This window comes from Macrotis lagotis, chromosome 8, assembly GCF_037893015.1.
Source record: "Macrotis lagotis isolate mMagLag1 chromosome 8, bilby.v1.9.chrom.fasta, whole genome shotgun sequence".
Lineage (NCBI taxonomy): Eukaryota > Metazoa > Chordata > Mammalia > Peramelemorphia > Peramelidae > Macrotis > Macrotis lagotis.
This window is the reverse complement of record NC_133665.1, coordinates 196,864,071-196,882,889: the sequence shown is the minus strand read 5'-3', so window position 1 is coordinate 196,882,889 and position 18,819 is coordinate 196,864,071. Positions and strand designations below refer to the sequence as shown.

Sequence of the window (18,819 nt, the reverse complement as noted above, 5' to 3'; positions counted from 1 at the left end):
GGTTTTCATAGCAGCCTCTTGACAGAAACACCAGGGGGATGCCAAGTGCCCCTGCTGCCCTTCATGTCATGAACCCCAGGAGACTAGGCACCATCCATCTTAAGGCACATTCACAGCCAGGACGGTTTCAGACTGGAATGTAGCTGTGAGATGCACTTATTGGATCACACCCTCCCTTAGAATGATCTGGGTCTGAATGCCAAATGAATGTTACTTCTAAGCAGGAGAAATTGAGAGCCAGGAGAGGCTGTAGAGATTAGCTGGGCCGACCGCTCATTTCACAAATGAGAAAAATGAGCCGGAGAGTCTCAATCACTGGTCCAAGGTTAAGGAACTCGAGAAATTGAGTTCCAGGGCTTCCAGTATTAGCTCTCCTGCTCCAAAATGAAGTGGGAAGAAGAAAATGATTTCTTTATAGCCAGGAGCAGAATCTCATCAGCCTCAGGAGCAGAGCAGGGAATGCCCAGAAATTCCAAGAAGACAAAAATCCAAGAAATGAGCCTGCCTCAAAGCTCTGTGTACACGTGGACCAGGTATAAGCTGCAAGCAAATAAATCAAGTTGACTGGAGGATGTCTCCAGAAGGGCTTAATGGATCCAGAAGGCACACGGTTGGCCAACTGGGATTTATTCAATTCCTACTATGTCTTTTTTTTTAGGTTTTTGCAAGGCAAATAGGATTAAGTGACTTGCCCAAGGCCACACAGCTAGGTAATTATTAAGTGTCTGAGACTGGATTTGAACCCAGGTACTCCTGACTCCAAGGCTGGTGCTTTATCCACTACGCCACCTAGCCACCCCCTACTATGTCTTATACATTATGTTAAGAGAAGGGGTACAAAGGAAGTAAAAGGCAATCCCTGTTCACAGGCTAGGGAAGGAGATGATAGCACAGCAGAGAGAGTGCTGGGACTGAAATCAAGAAGATTCCTGTGTTACCTTGGACAATTCACCTTGTTTGCCTCTGTTTCCTCATCTGTAAAATGGGAATAACATAGTATCTCCCTCCTAGGACTGTTTTAAGGATCAAATGAATATTGGTCAAGCCTTTAGCACATAGTAGGTGCTAGTGATGATGCACAAATATGATCCAAATAGAGTCATTTGAAAATAATCATTGATGGAAAGGCATTAGCAGCATTAAGGAAGATGACTACAGAGAGTGGGACTGGAGTTGGAGGAAAACCCTGGCATGCCCAGCCAATGACTGCCAAGTTGAATCCTCTAGGTGGACAGTAAAACAAAGGAGGACAGCACCAGGCTAGTTTAAGAAGCTCTCCAACAGGAAGTCTTCATCTGGAGTGTCCAGACCTCAAGGGGGCGTGGAGAGACTTCAGGGAGTCAGAGAACTTGGATGGGAAAAGGGGGCATCTAACTTTCACTCCACCAAGTTTAATGGGCCTTTTACTTTAAGCTTTTCAAACCCTAATTTTGATAATGGCCTTCGAAGCCATTGTCAGCTGCTGCCAGAGGCAAGGCTCCCAGAAGGTGAGGAATCCCTGCTCAAGTGCTAGTGATGCAACTGAACTCCCTGCACAGTTATGACTTACACAAGACTCACAGAGAGATAGCAGCAGCAAGGGTTGGTGATGGGAACAAGGCAAGTTTGTCTTCTGGCCCCGACAGTCAGGGTGTAGAGAATGGAGGGGCAATGCTAGAAAAGTTCGGCCAGCATGGTGAGAGGGGACACCAGCAGTAGCCAGGTCTCAAAGAGACTTCATTTACCTGGGCTGGGGAAGGGGCTTTGTTCTCTTCTCTTCTCTTTCCTCTGCTCTTGTCTCTTCCATCCAGGGCAAGGAAGGCATGACCAGGTGCAGTTTGGGATCTGGGGGTGAGTGGAAGTGCTAGGCAAGGAACCAGGGACTTGTCCCCCACTCTCTGCCCTGGTCAGAGCCACCTGGAGAGAGGCCTGGTCCAGACAGTTTCTAAAGGCAAGTGACCATGATCAGGAGAGATCTCTGGTCTTGACACAGAGGGATGATGGTGAGGTCTGCCCTTTGATCTCAAAGAAGACCATGACATCAGGCCTTGGATATGCACATGAATTGGATTTGAGTGAGGTGTGCTATGTCATCAGCCTCACTTTCTCCTCCAGAGCCATCTGAGCCCAGGGGCCAGATATAAATCAGGATGACTGGGGATGGCCCTGGCTGTGAGGCAATCAAGGTTAAGTGACTTGCCTAAGGTCACAAAATAAGTGTCTGAAGTTGGATTGGAACTCAGGTCCTGACTCCAGGGCCAATGCTCTATTCACTTGCCATCTAGCTGGCACATACCAAAGGCTTGATTGTTGACCAACACATCCACTGTCTAAGAATCTTGTCATCTAAAGCTCAGTGGAAAGCAGAAATGACATACATACCACAGAAGCCCTGGATGCTGGGCTGGGTCTCCGAATGAACTCTCTCTGTCCACCCCACCAAGCTATTTGTCCAGACTTTTCAAGTTCCGGCCTCCTCGTGCTCCCCACGATGCTGTGAAGAGCCTGGTCAGGAGGATTTGAAGGAAGACCTGGGTAACAGAGACTGACTGGGCTCAGGAGGGACCCAGGAGGGATAGCCAGGAGCCCTGGGCCTGGGCCTGAGGGGACAGAGAAGCCACGCCCCACCTCTCCGTGTTTCATTGGAGACACAAGGTGGTAACATATGGGTGACACGTGTTGGATGAGGTAATCTGCATATTACTGTGTCCATGGCTGGGCCAGAATGCACCACCCCCTGACCCAATGGAGAGAGACAGACTCCTTCCTCACACCCTAACCCCCAGGCAACCCTGCTTGCCTCAGTTTCCTCATCTGTTAAGTGGGCTGGAGGAGGAAATGGCAAACACTCTGTTATCAATGCCAAGAAAAGCCCACACAGGGCCGCGAAGAGTCAGACGCAACTGAAAACGACCCCACCAAGTGTGCGCTACCTTATATGCGGTGTGGATGACTTGGTACTGCCAACTGCTGTGGGGCAGCCCACATGTCCACCAGTCTGCAAAAGCAGGACCCCAGAATTAAGGCCACTCTAAAGCTAGAAGGGGCCTGAGGTCCAATTATGGATGAAAACATGGCGGCCGTGGTGGTGAAGAGACTGGTCCAGGGTCACAGAGGCAGGAAGCAGGCATCACCCCGCTCAAGAAATGTCATCTATCCAGAGGTAGGGACTCTGGAAGCCATGAAATAAGGGTTTGCCAGGGCCACTGGTCACCATCAGATCCCGGCTTATTGCCAGACACCATCCACCAGCGCTCCTGAGACAGAAAGCTTTTGCACAGCACCTGGGAATGTGTGCCCCAAACTGGCAGAGCCTGGCCCCATGATGATGTACATTCTACCTAGCACCACTGTCACATGCACCCTGCCTGGCAGCACCTGGCACCATGATCATGCATGCCCCTGCCTGGAAGTACCCAGCCCCTTGGTGATATATGCCCTAGCTGTCACTACCCCTACCTAGCAGCTCTCTCACCAGATCCTCTGCACCACAGACCTTCAGGGGAGCCTAGCAGATGGAGGTTCTTATACTTCATGGGAACAAAATGCGAGGGGGAAGAGCCTGACATCGATGAGAAGGGCCAGGCCGGAAAGGAGCCAGCCAGGTGGGGCCCTTGTCAGGGCATCCTGAGCCTTGGCTCCAGATTTCTGCTGGTGAGGGCTGGCTCCCAGGCTGAGTTCAAGGTTCTCTTCTCATGGAGGCCTGTTCCTGGGAGGGAGTAGGGGCTTGCCCAGTGCCCTGCGGGGGCACAAAGGAAAGTGCCTTAATCTGCCTTCCCAGAGCAGACCCAGCAGGAAGCCCTGCCTATTGCCCAGACTAATGATCATCAATAGTGCTGATGGAACTCTCCCCTCTCCCAGACGCTGGACTAAGCTCTTAGTAATTAGGATCTCATTTGATCCTGCCACAGCCCTGGCAGGGAGAGGCCTGGGGGTGGAGGGGGGGTGTTTGCAGCCTCCCAGCTTCTTCCTTGCCCCCCTTGCCATGTGCTCCTCCTTCCTGAGTTCTCCCAGTGTACCCTGGGAACCCCTTCCCTTTCTTTACTTCCCATTTGTTCTCTGTAACCCTTGGGAGCCCAAACTGTAGCTGATCAGCTTGGGGGGCCAGGACTGGCATGCCCTGGGATGCCACAGGCTCAGTCAAACACAGTCTGGATTCTTAATGCCCAACTCCCCTCCCACCCAGGGTGATCTGTGGATGGGAATGAAAGCTCTTCCTTCCTTCTCATTGGCTCAGCCCTATCAAAACAGCCGGGAGGAGATGGCAGAATTCCTGGAATTATGAGGTTAAAATAAGCACCTGGAAGTGGTTTCCAGAGGATTCTCTCCCATGTGAATGTATGGAGACAGTGGTAAGCAGCCCTGGGTTCAAATCCCAGCCTTGCCCCCCTTATTACCTACGCAAACTTGGGCAAGCTTGCTTCTCTGAGCCTCAAATTCTCTATCCATAAAGGAAAGGACTGACCCATTCCAACTCTGCCCTTTACAGACCTCTGGTCAAGTTCTAGCCTAACAGAAATAGTTCTTCCCAGTCAGAGGCATGACATGGCATTCCTGCCTCCACCAGTGCCCAGGCTTAAATATTGAGTGGGTTGGCAAGAAGGGGGCATCCCTCCAGGCTTCATACCTTCTCTGTCATAGTTGCAACAAGAAAGAAAGGAGGCAGGATTTAATGGAACTCCCTAAAGTTGCACTTCTATTTTTTATAAATTTATTTATTATTCCAACTATAAGAAAAGCTAGCTTTCAATATTCATTCCTTTGTAAGATTTTGAGTCCCATATCCCCCTCTCTCCTCTTCCCCACCTCCCCCTAACAGGGAGCAACCATGTATAATCCATATTTCCAAATTAGTCATGTGAAAGAAGAATCAGAATTGAAGGGGGGAAAACATAAAAATGTTTAAAAATTAAATAGAGTCAGCTTTGGTCTGGAGTCAGACACCATAGCTCTAGAAATGGAAGGCAATTTCTAATCACAAGTGTCTCAGGATTGTCCCCGGATCACTGAACTCAACAGTGTTAAAGAACATCATCCAACCAGAAAGGACAATGATAAATGTTGGAAGGGATGTGGAAACTCTGGGACACTAATACATTGTTGGTGGAGCTGTAAACTCATCCAACCTTTCTGGATAGCAATTTGGAATTGCGTCCAAAGGGTAACAAAAATGTGCATACCCTTTGATCTAGCAATACCACTACTGGGCCTGTACCCTGAAGAGATAATGAAAAAGGGTAAAAACATCGCTTGTACAAAAATATTCATAGCAGCCCTGTTTGTGGTGGCAAAGAAATGGAAATTAAGTAATGTCCTTCAACTGGGGAATGGCTTAGCAAACTGTGGTACATGAATGTCATGGAACACTATTGTTCTATTAGAAACCAGGAGGGATGGGAACTCAGAGAAGCCTGGAGGGATTTGCATGAACTGATGCTGAGTGAGATGAGCAGAACCAGAAGAACACTGTACACCCTAACAGCAACATGGGGGGATGATCAACCTTGATGGACTTACCTATTCCATCATTGGAACAACCAGGGACAATTTGGGGCTGTCTATGATGGAGAAAACCATTTGTATCCTAAGAAAGAACTGGGGAGTTTGAACAAAGACCAAATTACCCTTAAAACCATTATTTTATTATGTAATTTTGCTATGTCTTATACTTTTTTTCTTAAGGACATGATTTCTCTCTCTCATCACATTCAGTTCAGATCAATGTATATCATGGAAACAATATAAAGACTAACAGACTGCCTTCTGTGGAGGGGTGGGGGAGGGAAGCGAGATGGGGGGGGAATTGTAAAATTCAAAATAAATAAATAAATCTCCTTTTAAAAAAAAGAATATTATCCAGTGCTCCCCTGGCTCTGCTCACTACACTCAGCATCAGATAGAGCAAGTCTTTCCAGGCTTTTCTGAGGTCAGACCATTCAGAATTTCTTACAGAACAATAATACTCCATCACATTCATATATCATAACTTGTCCAGCCATTCCCCAATGGATGGGCATCCTCTCAATTTCCAGTTCTTTGACACTACAAATAGAGCTGCTAAGAATAGTTTTGTCCATGGGGGTAAAGCTGCCTTTCTAACAATTTCCTCTCCAGAATCCTGGTTTCCCCGCCCCCCCAACCAGGAGTCCTAATGTCTTGGCCAATTCAAGTCCCAGTGGTGTTGTGTTCTCTCTTGTCTGGGCTTGATGCCAGATCAAATGATCTCAGGGCTCCTTGGGGGCATCAGTTCTTCCAGACTTGGGCTTCCCAACTGCACTCTGGGATGACAGACCCAGGCTTAGGACAGGCACTACTTATTTTTAGGGCAGTTTGTTTAGAGCTCTGGGCTTGGAATCAAGATCTGAATTTGAATCCTGCCTAACTTTGCAACCCCAAGACAACTCTCTTAATCCCACACAGACTCAGTTTCCTTATCTATAAAGTCAGCATCATAATCTAAAAATTCTTGTCTAGGAATGAGGACTCTAATAAGGCCAAGCCTCCAATATGTATACTTGTATTGTTCATGGTCACACATAGACACCCACAATCACAGGGGTCCTTCAACCTCACCCTCCTGATATGGGGATCAGAGAAATGAAAACTTCTGCCCAACTTCCTTGTTTGATAGGTCAGGGATCTGGGGTACAGAGAAGGAAGGAAATCACACACACAGGGAGCTCAATTTGAGAGGCAGGGGATTGAGCTCAGGGGAGAAGGGTACAAGGCTTGGGGGGGTGGCTGTCCAAATAACCTTTATTTACATTGATCTCAAGGACTGTCAAGAAATTCTCAAAAGCATTTTGCATATCAACCTCATGGTGCAGGATTTTATCAGTGCATTTTTGTCCAGATATGGAAGTTCCCTCCATTGATGTAACTCAGTATCCAGAAGACCTTAGAGTCATGAAGAGGTGCTTGGGGCACTGACAGTGAACTACTCAGGGTCACCTAGGCAGTTGGAGGACTCCTGGCAAGATCAACCCCCTCTCCATGTCACCCTATGTGGATTTGAAGATGTGTGTGTTCATGTAAATCATGTATGTGTTGCTGAGGGCCACAGACCCTGTGAATCACACACACACACACACACACACACACACACAAACACACACTAGCATTCATGTAGTCTATAATGGCCATATGTCTGGATTTTTTTCACCCTATTAGAGAGGTTCCATTTTGGGATGTGGTTTCTAATTGGAGAGAACTCAGACTATCACACTACAGAGAGATACCCAGAGGTGTGCCACCCTCTACACACATACACACACTCAGGAGGGGAGGGATAGTTGCATGGACCTTTATCTCCTGAAGTTCAGTTTTATTTCTCCAGTTTTGGTTTCTGAAGGAAGCCAGGTGGGGGCTCACAGCTTGGGTGGTTCTCATTGCATTTCAGCAGGCCGCCTGAGCTTTCCAGTAGAGAGCAAGAGAGCTCAGGCCTCTTCTCTCCCCCTGGCCTGGACCCTCACCACCATCTTGGGAAAGGGGCAGGCCTGTAAAGATTTCATTTTCCCCAGGACTGCACAGTTAATGAAAAACCAGGCTTGAAGTGGGGTCTGCTGACTCTGAAGCTGGAGTCTTTCCTTCTCAGTGTCCTCAGCAGCTCAGATTTCCTCCGCAGGATGACGAGCCCAAGGGGAAGGAGGCTCCAGGCCTTACCTCTTTTCCAGACATCCACAGGTTAGGTGAGGGCCAGGATGCCCTGGCTTCAGCAGTCACTAATACATCCCCTTGTCCCCTGTCTTTCAGGAGCCTCAGCTGCCAGAGGATCACACTGCACAAGAACTTGTTCTTCTCTTACGTGCTGAACTCTGTGTTCACAATTGTCCATCTCATTGCAGTGGTGCCCAATCCTGACCTCGTGAAAAGAGACCCTGTAAGCATTGCATGGTCTTGGACTTACTTTGTAAGATATTGCTTGGAATCATTCTCAGACCTGAGGGGAGGGGGAATGCTTCAGCAAGTAGGAGCTTCCATCTTCTAAACGCTGTCAAGCCCAGCGTTTTTAAGACTTTCCCCATGTACCATCTGGGTTACCCTCTCTCACGTGACTGGGCCTCAAAACTGTGCTAGATTCAAGAAATTCTAGCCATCCATATTTGCTCAAAACCATTGTGTAGAATCCCCTACCAGTGTGTTTATATTTCCACATCAGTCCTAAGATACAATGAATTCTAAGCAAAGGCTCTTAGTGAACTTCTGGAAATTATCAAAAGAGCATTTTCTCATAAACCTGGGACCCACTGCCAACACATTAAAGGAAAGTACCTACAAACACAACTTGAGAGACAGCCATTTAGAGAACATATTTAGTTAGGGTATAAACGGGGAGGGAGCGTCATGGACTCCAGGCTGAAAGGTCATGGACCTTTTCCGGTGTTATCATTGAACTGTTCACTACATTCTAGGTGTTGTCTGCTAGTTTATCCACTGGTCTTTAATCCCTCCTCCCGTTCACATGTTTGTGGCTATGGCTCTTTTCTTGCTGCTAATAACTTTCTGGGAGTATAATCTCTAGTTGAAAGAATGTGAACACCTTTATATTTTTTTACATAATTGCTCACCAGAGTGATTAGATTGATTCAAAGTTTCACCCAGCAATGAATTAACCTATCTGCCTTCCCACAATTCCGAAAGCTGAATTTTTACAATCTTTGTAAAAATCTTTGCTGTTTTGAAATGTTTGAATCCACATATCCAAGTTATTCTTAATTTGTGTGTGTTTCTGTGAAGACAGAGAATAATTTTTCACATGATTGCTGGTAGTTTAACTATTGATAATTAGTCTTTCTTCTTTTGAAAACTTCATATTTGCAGATCATGACTATTGAAAAAAGCTCTCTTATTCTTACATATTTGTATCATTCCCCTATGGAATTTTTTATTTCAGACCTTTATTACAGAAACTCCATGCAAATATTTTTCCATCCTATAAGCTTTTTTCATTTAATTTACTCACAGTGATTTAATTTGTACAAATGCTTATAAATTAGATAGAAGGAATTGTTCTTATCTTTAATAATTACTTCTTTCCTGTATGGTTAAAAAAAATCTTCCCCTATTCATATGTAATAATAAAATCTCCCATTCTCCTCCAAGAATTTTGTTGCAGTAACATTTTATAGATTGTTTATGCTTTTAAAAGTTCCCCTAGTATATAAGTATAAACAACAGTAGTATCAAATTCATACATTTGTGACCCACAGGCCACACAATGACTTGGTTTTAAAATGTGATATTTTGGGTACTTTTATTTCTTTCATTACATAAACATTTTAACATGACAATAGTCATTTTATAAAAGTAAACATAACACCCCCCCCCAAAAAAAAGAGAAAACTCAAGAAAAATAAAGTTAAAAATTATTCCTGTATTCATTTATCATCCATTCTAGTTTTGGAATGAATAGTATTCTTTTATCATAAATTCTTCAGTTCACTTGGGACACAGCATTGCTGAGAAAAGGTTACTTAGGTCATTCACAGCTGAGCATCCTGCAATATCCCTGTACTGTATCTAGCACATTTCCCATTGCCTCTGATCATGTACGTTTTTACTGAGAGCATCCTGTTGGTCATTTCTTTGAGCAGCATTTCACCTCAATCACATACCACAATTTATTCAGCCATTCCCCAAATGATGGGCCTCCCCTCAATCTCTAGCTCCCTGTCACCAAAAAAGAGCAGCTATAAGGATCCTTTTCCTTCCCGTTTTTTATCTCTTCTGGTATAGACCTAACTAACAGTAGCATAGCTAGGTCAAAGCGTGGGCATGGTTTTATAGTCTTTTGAGCATAGTTCCAAATTGCTCTATAGAATTCTTGAATCATTTCACAACTCCTCCAACAGTGCATTAAGGTCTCATTTTCCCTACATCCCTTCCAACAATTTTCATTTTCTCTTTCTGTCCTAGTATCAAATTCAATCAATATAAGGTAGCACCTTAGAATTGTTCCAACCAGTACTTCTATCAATAGTGAATTAGATAATTTTTTTAAAATGAATTTAAATAGATGCCATTGATAACTTCATCTGAAAACTGTTCATATAGTTTGAGCATTTATCAGTTGGAGAATGGCTCTTATTTTTTGCAAATTTTACTCAGTTCTCTATGTTTGAGAAATGAGGTCTTTATCAGAGAAATTTGTTCCAATATTTTTCCCACAGTTACTATTGCTAACTAATAACTATTTCTCTCCATCCTATTTCTCCCAGCCATTTATTCTATTTTTTCTCTCCTTCACCTTGTCCCACCTTAAAAGTGTTTTGTATTTAACTACCCCCCACAATCGTCCCTTCTTTCTATCACCTAACCCACTTTCTCCCTTTCTCCCATTGCTTTCCCCTCCTACTTTCCTCTAGGTTAAGATAGATTTCTATACTCAATTGAGTGAGTATATTATTCCCTCTCTGAGCCAGTTCTGATGAGAGTAAAGCTTACTCACTCCACTGCAAAAGCTTTTTCTTGCCTCTTTTATGCAAAATAACAACCCATTCTACTACCCCCCTTTTCCCTTTCTCCCAATTCCTCTCTCATCTATTAACTCCATCTTTTTACTATATTATGTCTTCAAATTCAAAACTTTTTTTCTTCTGTTGTTTGCTCAGTTCCCAAACCTAAGACTTGATTCCATTTCTTTGTTAAGTTGGGGATTCTGCTTCCAGGGTGAAGGACACAATGTCCCAAGCTTTTGAGGTTTTTCACAGTAGTTTTCAGAGATGCTTCTAAGGACCTACACATTTTCCAGGATCTTATGATTACTCTCCTGGCCTGTGCTCTGGGCTTTGAATGAGTTCAAGTGCCCCTTTCTGACCTAGAACTGAGAGGTGGGTCCCTTCTCTACTGTAGGCAATGAGCTCTGTCGTGCTTGGGCTCCTTTTCCTGGGACTAGGGCCCCAGTCTGCAACCCAGGTCTACATATGGGCAAAGCTACAGAGTCCTGCCTCAGTGATAGTGAAGAAACTCCTGTAATCTCCTGCCAACCCCCTTATCATCCCTGGGCTGAGAGCTCTGGAAGCACCTGCTATGCTGATCCAGTGGCTCTCCTGTCCCACTTCTGGTTTGCTGGGATCTGGTCTGCACTGCTGAGACTTGTGAAGGACTGGGCTCTACTCTCACCCAGTAAGGCAGACTTTTTCTGCTGATCTTCCAAGGTGTCTTTGGCAGTCCCTAGAAACTGCCACTGCTGTCACTGACCCGGTTGCTGTGCAGTGTTCCTGGATGGCTGGGGCTGGTTCGCTCCAGTGTGGCCCAGGCTGCACTGCAGGCCCTTTCTAACCTAGGTACAACAGAACTTTCCTGCAGATCTTCCAGTCTTTGACTGGAAAACTTTTTAATCAGGCTTTGGGGGGGGCGGGGTTCTGCCACTCTAAATTCTGTTGAAAATCAATACTGAAAGATATTAGCACTGGCATCATGGCTCCACCTCCCAAATCACCATTTTCATCTTGTTCTGGGCACTCGGAGTGCTGTGAGTCACAGCTGCCTGTTGGTCTAAAGACTGAGCTCAAGTTCATTTCCATTCAAGGGTTTCCAGCTTTCCCAGAAATTCTTGTCAAATAGAGCTCCCTCCCTGGGAGTTTATATCCTTGGGTTTACCAAACCTCAGCTGATGGTAGTGTCCATGTCTGGGGCTTGCTTATTGAATCTAGTCCAGTATTTTCTCAGTTGTGTTTATCCAGGACAAGAAAATAGGGGTAATTACTGATTTGTGATACAGTTAAAGTCTGCCATGTCAAATTCCATTTCTACTTGTTTCCATTATTGCACTTGATGTTCTTGACTTTTATTTCTCCATATCTGAAGGTTAATTTGGAGTTTTATTTACAAACAAAATTTTTGTACTTAGCACTGAGTAAAGCACTGGGGGTACAAAAACCAAGCAGAAAGATAGTCCCTGAACTTAAGGAATGAGGGAAAAGGTCATACCTAAAAGGAGCGGGAGGATGGGGAGGTAGGATCAGGGGACACAGGGAACTAGGGCAGACAGTGCCTGACTGGGACAAAAGCCTGTGGAGGATGACAACAACTCCTCTTTCTTAATAGCTTATTGTGAGATGTTTTATTGATTTAAAGGGAATTTTTCTTTCTATCTTTTTTCTTTTTCTTTTTTTCTTTTTTTTGCAAGACAAATGTGACCTGCCCAAGGTTATTAAGTGTCTGAGACCAGATTTGAACTCCAAGGTTGGTCCTCTATACACCACACCACATAGCTGCTCGTCTTTCTATCTTTTTTGATTTGCAATGGATAGAATGCTGATTATGTAATGAAGTTCTGTTGTCTCCTGGGACTTTCAAGGATTCCAGAGATTTAGTTATTCTCTAGAAGAATTCTCAGAGAGAATTGTTCACTATGGCATCTGCAGATAGGTAGAGAGAACTTTGCATCTTCTGCTGACACTCACTCCTTAATTTCTTTGTTGTCTTATTGGTCTGGATAGCATTGCTATCGCTATGTCCAAAAATAATGGAGAACATGATTTTTTTTAACTTCATCCTAATATCATCGACAGACTTCTGCAGTTTCTCCATTGCAAACAATAACAGTTCTTAATTTTAGAAAAATATTTTTGATATTAAATATCCTTTACTACTTTTTACAGTTAGTCAAGAACGATTTATTAAGCACTTTCTATGTCACAGAAACTGTAAAGAATGCTGAGAATACAAAGAGAGCAAAAACAACTGGTCTTCTCTCCTCAAGGAGCTCACAAGGGTCTCCAAATCTCAACAGATATTAATCTTCACCATTTGAGAATGAGAAATCAGAAGTCCTGGAAGTTTTCCAAATCATTTTATATTTTTTCATAATGTTTTACTTACATGCTTTAAAGTAATGAGTGACCACAGTAATGAATAATGAATCATTTTTCTGTTCCAGGGTTTTAAAAAAAGTATAAGAGAATTTCTGGAAAAAAATTAATAATAAATTCATTGCTTATTATTATGAGTCATTATATTATGACAATGATTTAAAACACATCTGGCAATGAGCTGACTGATTTTCTTTATTTTTCATAAAACACTTTCAGCATTTTACATTATTTTAACTCATAATTATCAGGGATATCTAAATCATGTTTAATAAGAAATAGTAGGTTTGCAAAGAATTATAGCCTATAACAATCAAAAAGTAGAAAATAGTGTTCTATGAATATGTTCTAAGAAACTACAAATTTTGGGAGCAAAATAAAGTCCTCAAATGAGCCATTTTAACATGAGATTCTGTGTAATGTTTTTCACCTTGCTGGGTGATATGAATGCTGGATGATATGAATCCTCTGTATACCACCATTTCCTGTTTTTGCTTTGGACTTAGCATGAGTGGAATTCTTTCAAACCAGCAATGTGTATCATTAACCTTTAATTCTCACAGGAGAGTTATCCAATTCCCTGACTGATTTTTTTTCCAATAGGATTAAGGAGTTAGAAAAACATATAAATTTCCCAAGAAATTCCTTTATGGAAACATTAAAGCTCACATTATGATAGGGGGAACAACTTGCAAACTACCTGCCTACAAGATCTATATAGGGTGAATGGCAGGTCATCTCCTAGGGAAGATGCTCTTGTGATCCAGGGGCAGGAGTAGGGGAGAAGGCTTCCTGAAAAAGTTGAGATTTGACCTGAGTCTTGAAGTAATTCAGGGAAGCTCAAAGGCAGAATCAAGAAGGGGAAGGACTCCAGCCATGAGAGAAAGCCAAAGAAAAAGCAGACAGTCAGGAGATGGAACATCATGTGCCAGGATATACAGGGCAGTCAAGTACAAGAACACTGGAAATGGGGAAAGAAGTCAGGTTGGGAGGGTTTTAAAAGTCAGACAGAGGAATCTTTATGGGTCCTGGCAGTACTAGAGAGTCAACAGAGTTTTTGAGGAGTATAGTGACATGCTCAGATCCGTGTTTTAGAAAGCTCACTTTGGAGAGGGAGGAGCCAAGATGGTGGAGTAAAGGCAGGGACTCCTGCAAGCTCTCCCCAAAACCATTCCAAATACCTTTAAATAAGTGACAGAATCCACAAAAAGACTGAGTGAAACAAATTTCCAGCTCAAGACAATTTGGAAGAATCATAGGAAGGGTTTGTTGCACCAGGGTTAGAAAGGGTGCACAACCAAACACAACCAAGGCCACCAGAGCAAACAGGTTCCAGCCAATCAAGGAACACATCACAGGGTCCTTGGGTCCTGTAGTGGTGATGGTTTCTAGACCTCTCAACCCAGGGATTATCAAGGACAACTTGGAAGGTCAGCAGGAAATCTCTGCTGCACCAAAGTGAAAGCAGACCCATCCAGGCCTCAGTATAGACCTGGCCCCAGGGAAGAAGAAGCAGGCCTGGGGAGCCACCCAGAAAGGAGCCACTGAGCAGCTGATTCCAGAGAGCTCAGCCCATGGATGGTAAGGAGGCTGGGGAAGAATGCAGATGTCTCTTTGCTATCCCTGAGGCAGGACTCTGTCCAGGGGAAAAGGAGCAGAAGCACACCAGAGCTCACAGTGACAAGCTCACAGCTTGCAGTGAAGCAGGGACCTTCCTCACAGTTCCAGGGCAGAAAGGAATGTTTGGAGTCATTTGTGGTCATCCACAGACCAGAGCACAAGCTAGGAGAGCAGTCATAGATTCTCATAAGACACTGGAGGAATTGAGAACTTTCAGGTCCCTGAGGGGTATCCCTGAAAACAGCTGCAAAAAACCTCAAAAGTTTGGGGTAGTAGGTCTTCTATCCTGGAAGCAGAGCCTCACCTTAAAAAAAGTTATAATCAAGTCATAGGCTGGGGAAAGGAGCAAATGGAAGAAAAAAAATCCAATCTTAAGCAATTAATTTGGTCCTATGGAGGATCAAAATATACACCCAAAAAAATAACAAAAGCAAAGCTCCTACATCCAGAGCCTCCAAGAAAAATATGAATTGGTCTCAGGCTATGGAAAAGCTCAAAAAAGATTTTGAAAATCAAGTAAGGGAGCTAGAGGAAAAATTGAGAAGAGAAATAAGAGCAATGGGCAAAAATCATGAAAACTGAGTCAGTAGCATAGTGAAGGAGATACAAAAAATGCTGAAGAAAATAACAGTTTTGACCAGTCTGGGTCAAATGCAGGAAAAAAGCAGTCCAATGAGGAGAAGAATTCCTTAAAAAGCAGAATTGATCAAATGGAAAAGTAAATACAAAAGCTCTCTGAAGAAAATAATTACTTAAAATTGTGAGAAATTTGTGAGAAATCAAGAAACAATAAAACAAAACCAAAAGAATGAAAAATGGGGGGGGGGGATATATCTCATTAGAAAAACAACTGACTGGCAAACAGATCCAGGAGAGATTACTTAAAAATTATCAGACTATCTGAAAGTCATGACAAAAAAAAATGAACCTTGATGTCATTTTTCAAGAAATTATCCGGGGTGGAGGGAGGGGGCAACTAGATGGTACAGTGGATAGACCACTGACCCTGGAGTCAGGAGAACCCGAATTCAAATCTGGATTTAGACATTAATGATTACTTAACTATATGACCTTGGGCAAGTCACTCAACCCATTGCCTTGCAAAAAACAAAAGCAAGAAATTATCCAGGAAAACTGCCCTGATCTCCTAGAAGCAAAGTGTCAAAATAGAAATTGAAAAAATCCACCTCTTAAAGAGATCCCAAAATGAAAACTGGCAGGAATAATATAGCCAAATTTCAGAACTTCCAAGTCAAGAAGAAAACATTGCAAGTAGCCAGAAAGAAACAATTCAAATATCATGGAACTACAGACAAGATAACACAAGATTTACCAGCTTCTACATTAAAGGCTAATAGGATTTGGAGTGTGATATTCCATAAGGCAAAAGAGTTTGGTGATTGGTGGTCTTGCTTCACCTCCTCCATGCTTTACTTGGGAAGTTGGTGTTTTGAAATTTGAAAGATGATGATGATGATGATGATGATGATAATGACAACAACAATGATGATGACCATAACAATGATGACAGCAATGACAATGACATATGCAGCAGATAGAGTGCTCTAACTTTCATCTCATTTAAGTCATGCTATATAGACATGAAGGGTCCATGCATGGGACAGCTAGGTGGCACAATAGTAAATAGAGTATCAGGCCTGGAATCAGGAAGACTCATCTTCTTGAGATCAAGTCTGATCTCAGACACTTTCTAGCTTGCTGACCCTGAAGAAATCATTTTACCCTCTTTTCCTAGTTTGCTCATCTGTAAAATTAGCTGAAGAAGGAAATGGTAAACTACTTCAGTATCTCTGACAAGAAAACCCCAAATGAAGTCAAAGATTCAAACATGACTCAAAAATTACCAAATTGTCCATAGTCTGTAAACCTTTAATTTCTTTCATTTCTTATTCCTGGACCACCTTTTCCAAAATATATTTTTTTGGGTTTTTTGCAAGGCAAATGGGGTTAAGTGACTTGACCAAAGTCACACAACTTGGTAATTATTAAGTGTCTGAGGCCTGGTTTGAATTCAGGTTCTCCTGACTCAAGGGTCAGTGCTCTATCCACTGCACCACCTAGCTGCCCCACTTTTCTAAAATATTTTTACCTTCTTTTCTTTTTTTTTTAGTTTTCTTGCAAGGCAAATGGGGTTAGGTGGCTTACCCAAGGCCACACAGCTAGGTAATCATTAAGTGTCTGAGGCTGGGTTTGAACTCAGGTACTCCTGACTCCAGGGTTAGTGTTCTATCCACTGCACCACCTAGCCACCCCTTTACCTTCTTTTCTAGTCCCCACTGTTGTACTGACATGAGAGTAGTAAAATATGTGTTTTCTCATTTTTAGTAGATTTTTTCACTACATCCATCTCCTCCTTTGCAGTAAACATTGGCACATCATAGATAATTATTTTCAAGATAGGTCTATTTGTACTAATGATGAGCTTTACAATAGATGACCCAGGGCCCCATTAAATGCTGTTTCTTGTCATCTTTTGGGACACAACAGTCAACTCTGCTGACTCCTTTCTTTGCATCTCTGAGAAAATCTCACAAGTCATTTCACTGACTCTATCAAGATCAATGCCATTTAGTGCTGGCAAATATGTACTGACAGTCCTTACAAGAACCAACAATTAAGTTAAGGGTCATAGATGGTTAAAATTGTGTGGTGGTTAGTATGCCCACTTTCTACCACATGACCACTGTGGTTGAAGAAACAAGAGGGAGCCTCAGAGGACTGAGGATCCTTTTACCTTCTGCAATATAGATTGCCAACTCCAACATGGCTAGGCTGCTGCTGCTAGATATTTCTGGAATGATTAGACTGGTACTGAAAGACATTTTTGAACAACTGTGGGTTCTGTCCTGGGATCCTGTCCAGTGTATCAGACCCTTCTAGGGAACTTGGAACTCAAATACCAAACCTATTGACATTGTACAGAGGCCTTCAAGTCAATGAATGATTGACTACAAAGAGCTAGGGGATGGAGAGGGGGACAGGTTGGATAATACCCTGTGATAAACTCTAAACCAGGGCATGAGTGGAGTCCATGAAGTGTCTTCCACCATTCAAACTCCAATGTAGAAATCATTCCCTCTTATGGAAAGGACCCACAAATTCATCAATGAAGACAGGGTAGAGTAGCCAAAGTGCTTGACTCCCTGGCTCCTCAAAGCACTTCTCCCAGGTATGGGAAAGAGCCCATATTCTAACATCTTACAAAAGAAGCATCATGGCAGATTACTCTACTAGAGGTGCCCCATTCAAATAACAACAGTTCTAGGAAAAAATGCACCTTTGTGATTAACCCAAATAACCAGTAAGAAAGTCATGTGGTGGGGTGGCTAGGTGGCGTAGTGGATAAAGCACCAGCCTTGGAGTCAGGAGTACCTGGGTTCAAATCCCGTCTCAGACACTTAATGATTACCTAGCTGCGTGGCCTTGGGCAAGCCACTTAACCCCATTTGCCTTGTAAAAAACCCTAAAAAGCAAAAACAAAAAAAAATGTCATGTGGCTCTTAGAGTCTATCAGGAGTCTGCGTCCCCTCTGTGTGCTTTCCACATGGTTACCCAGGTTTGACATCTGGACCTGAAATGATGTGAGACCTCTGCTTCTCCCCAACTGCTTCCATGGTTGCAAAGCCCTAGCACCTGGTCAGCTTGCACGGAACATCAGTGATGTAGGGAGACCCAACCCTCATTAACTGATCCAAGCTGTCGCTCCAGCCCTAGAAGCAGTGGGAGGGGTGAGCCTTCAGTGGGTGAGGAAGAGGTGCTTGCAGATCAGCCCCTTACTGGATCTCCAGCTGAATGTTCTCTTTCTCCCTTTACCACTCTAGGTGAGCTGCAAGGTCCTACAATTCTTCCATCAATATATGATGGGTTGCAATTATTTCTGGATGCTGTGTGAAGGTATCTACCTGCACACACTCATCGTGGTGGCTGTGTTTGCTGAGGAGCACAGGCTGCATTGGTACTACCTTCTGGGCTGGGGTATGTAGTTTCTACTAGAACCTCCTTTCCACAGAAATGAGCACAGTGGGAACTTCATGTGGAGCTGATGCCTCTTAGAAGCTATTCTTATTCAAATAAGCCTATTCGAAGCAGCAAACACAGAAAAATGAGACCCCTCACTTAGAGATACTAAAGGAGAACAGTCAAATTCCATCATGGAAAGTACTCCTAAGTGAATATCCTTAGCTAACGAGAGGCAGGATGGGACTGGGAATGAACCCTGAGTCCCTGGCTTCAAGTCCAAGTTGTGCCTTCTACCGTCCATGGGAATCCAGCCCTACAAGTCCAACAAGGTGCCCGTGGAGGGTCTCTCCATCTCCTTCACTCTGCCTCTTAGACCTCTTTCTCCTTCACAACTCAGCTGAAACCCCAATTTTGGGCAGGAAAC

At 43.5% G+C, this 18,819-nt stretch overlaps 1 protein-coding gene across 2 annotated transcripts in view; it reads left to right on the top strand.

Annotated features, from left to right (window-relative positions):
• Positions 1–18,819, top strand: part of CALCR (calcitonin receptor) — a 128,672-nt gene that overhangs the window by 95,395 nt on the left and 14,458 nt on the right. For both annotated transcript variants that reach the window (XM_074199369.1, XM_074199368.1), the window contains exons 7-8: positions 7,732–7,858; positions 18,257–18,410. In XM_074199369.1, the coding sequence (XP_074055470.1) occupies positions 7,732–7,858; positions 18,257–18,410 (281 nt within the window). The remainder of the gene's footprint in view (positions 1–7,731; positions 7,859–18,256; positions 18,411–18,819) is intronic.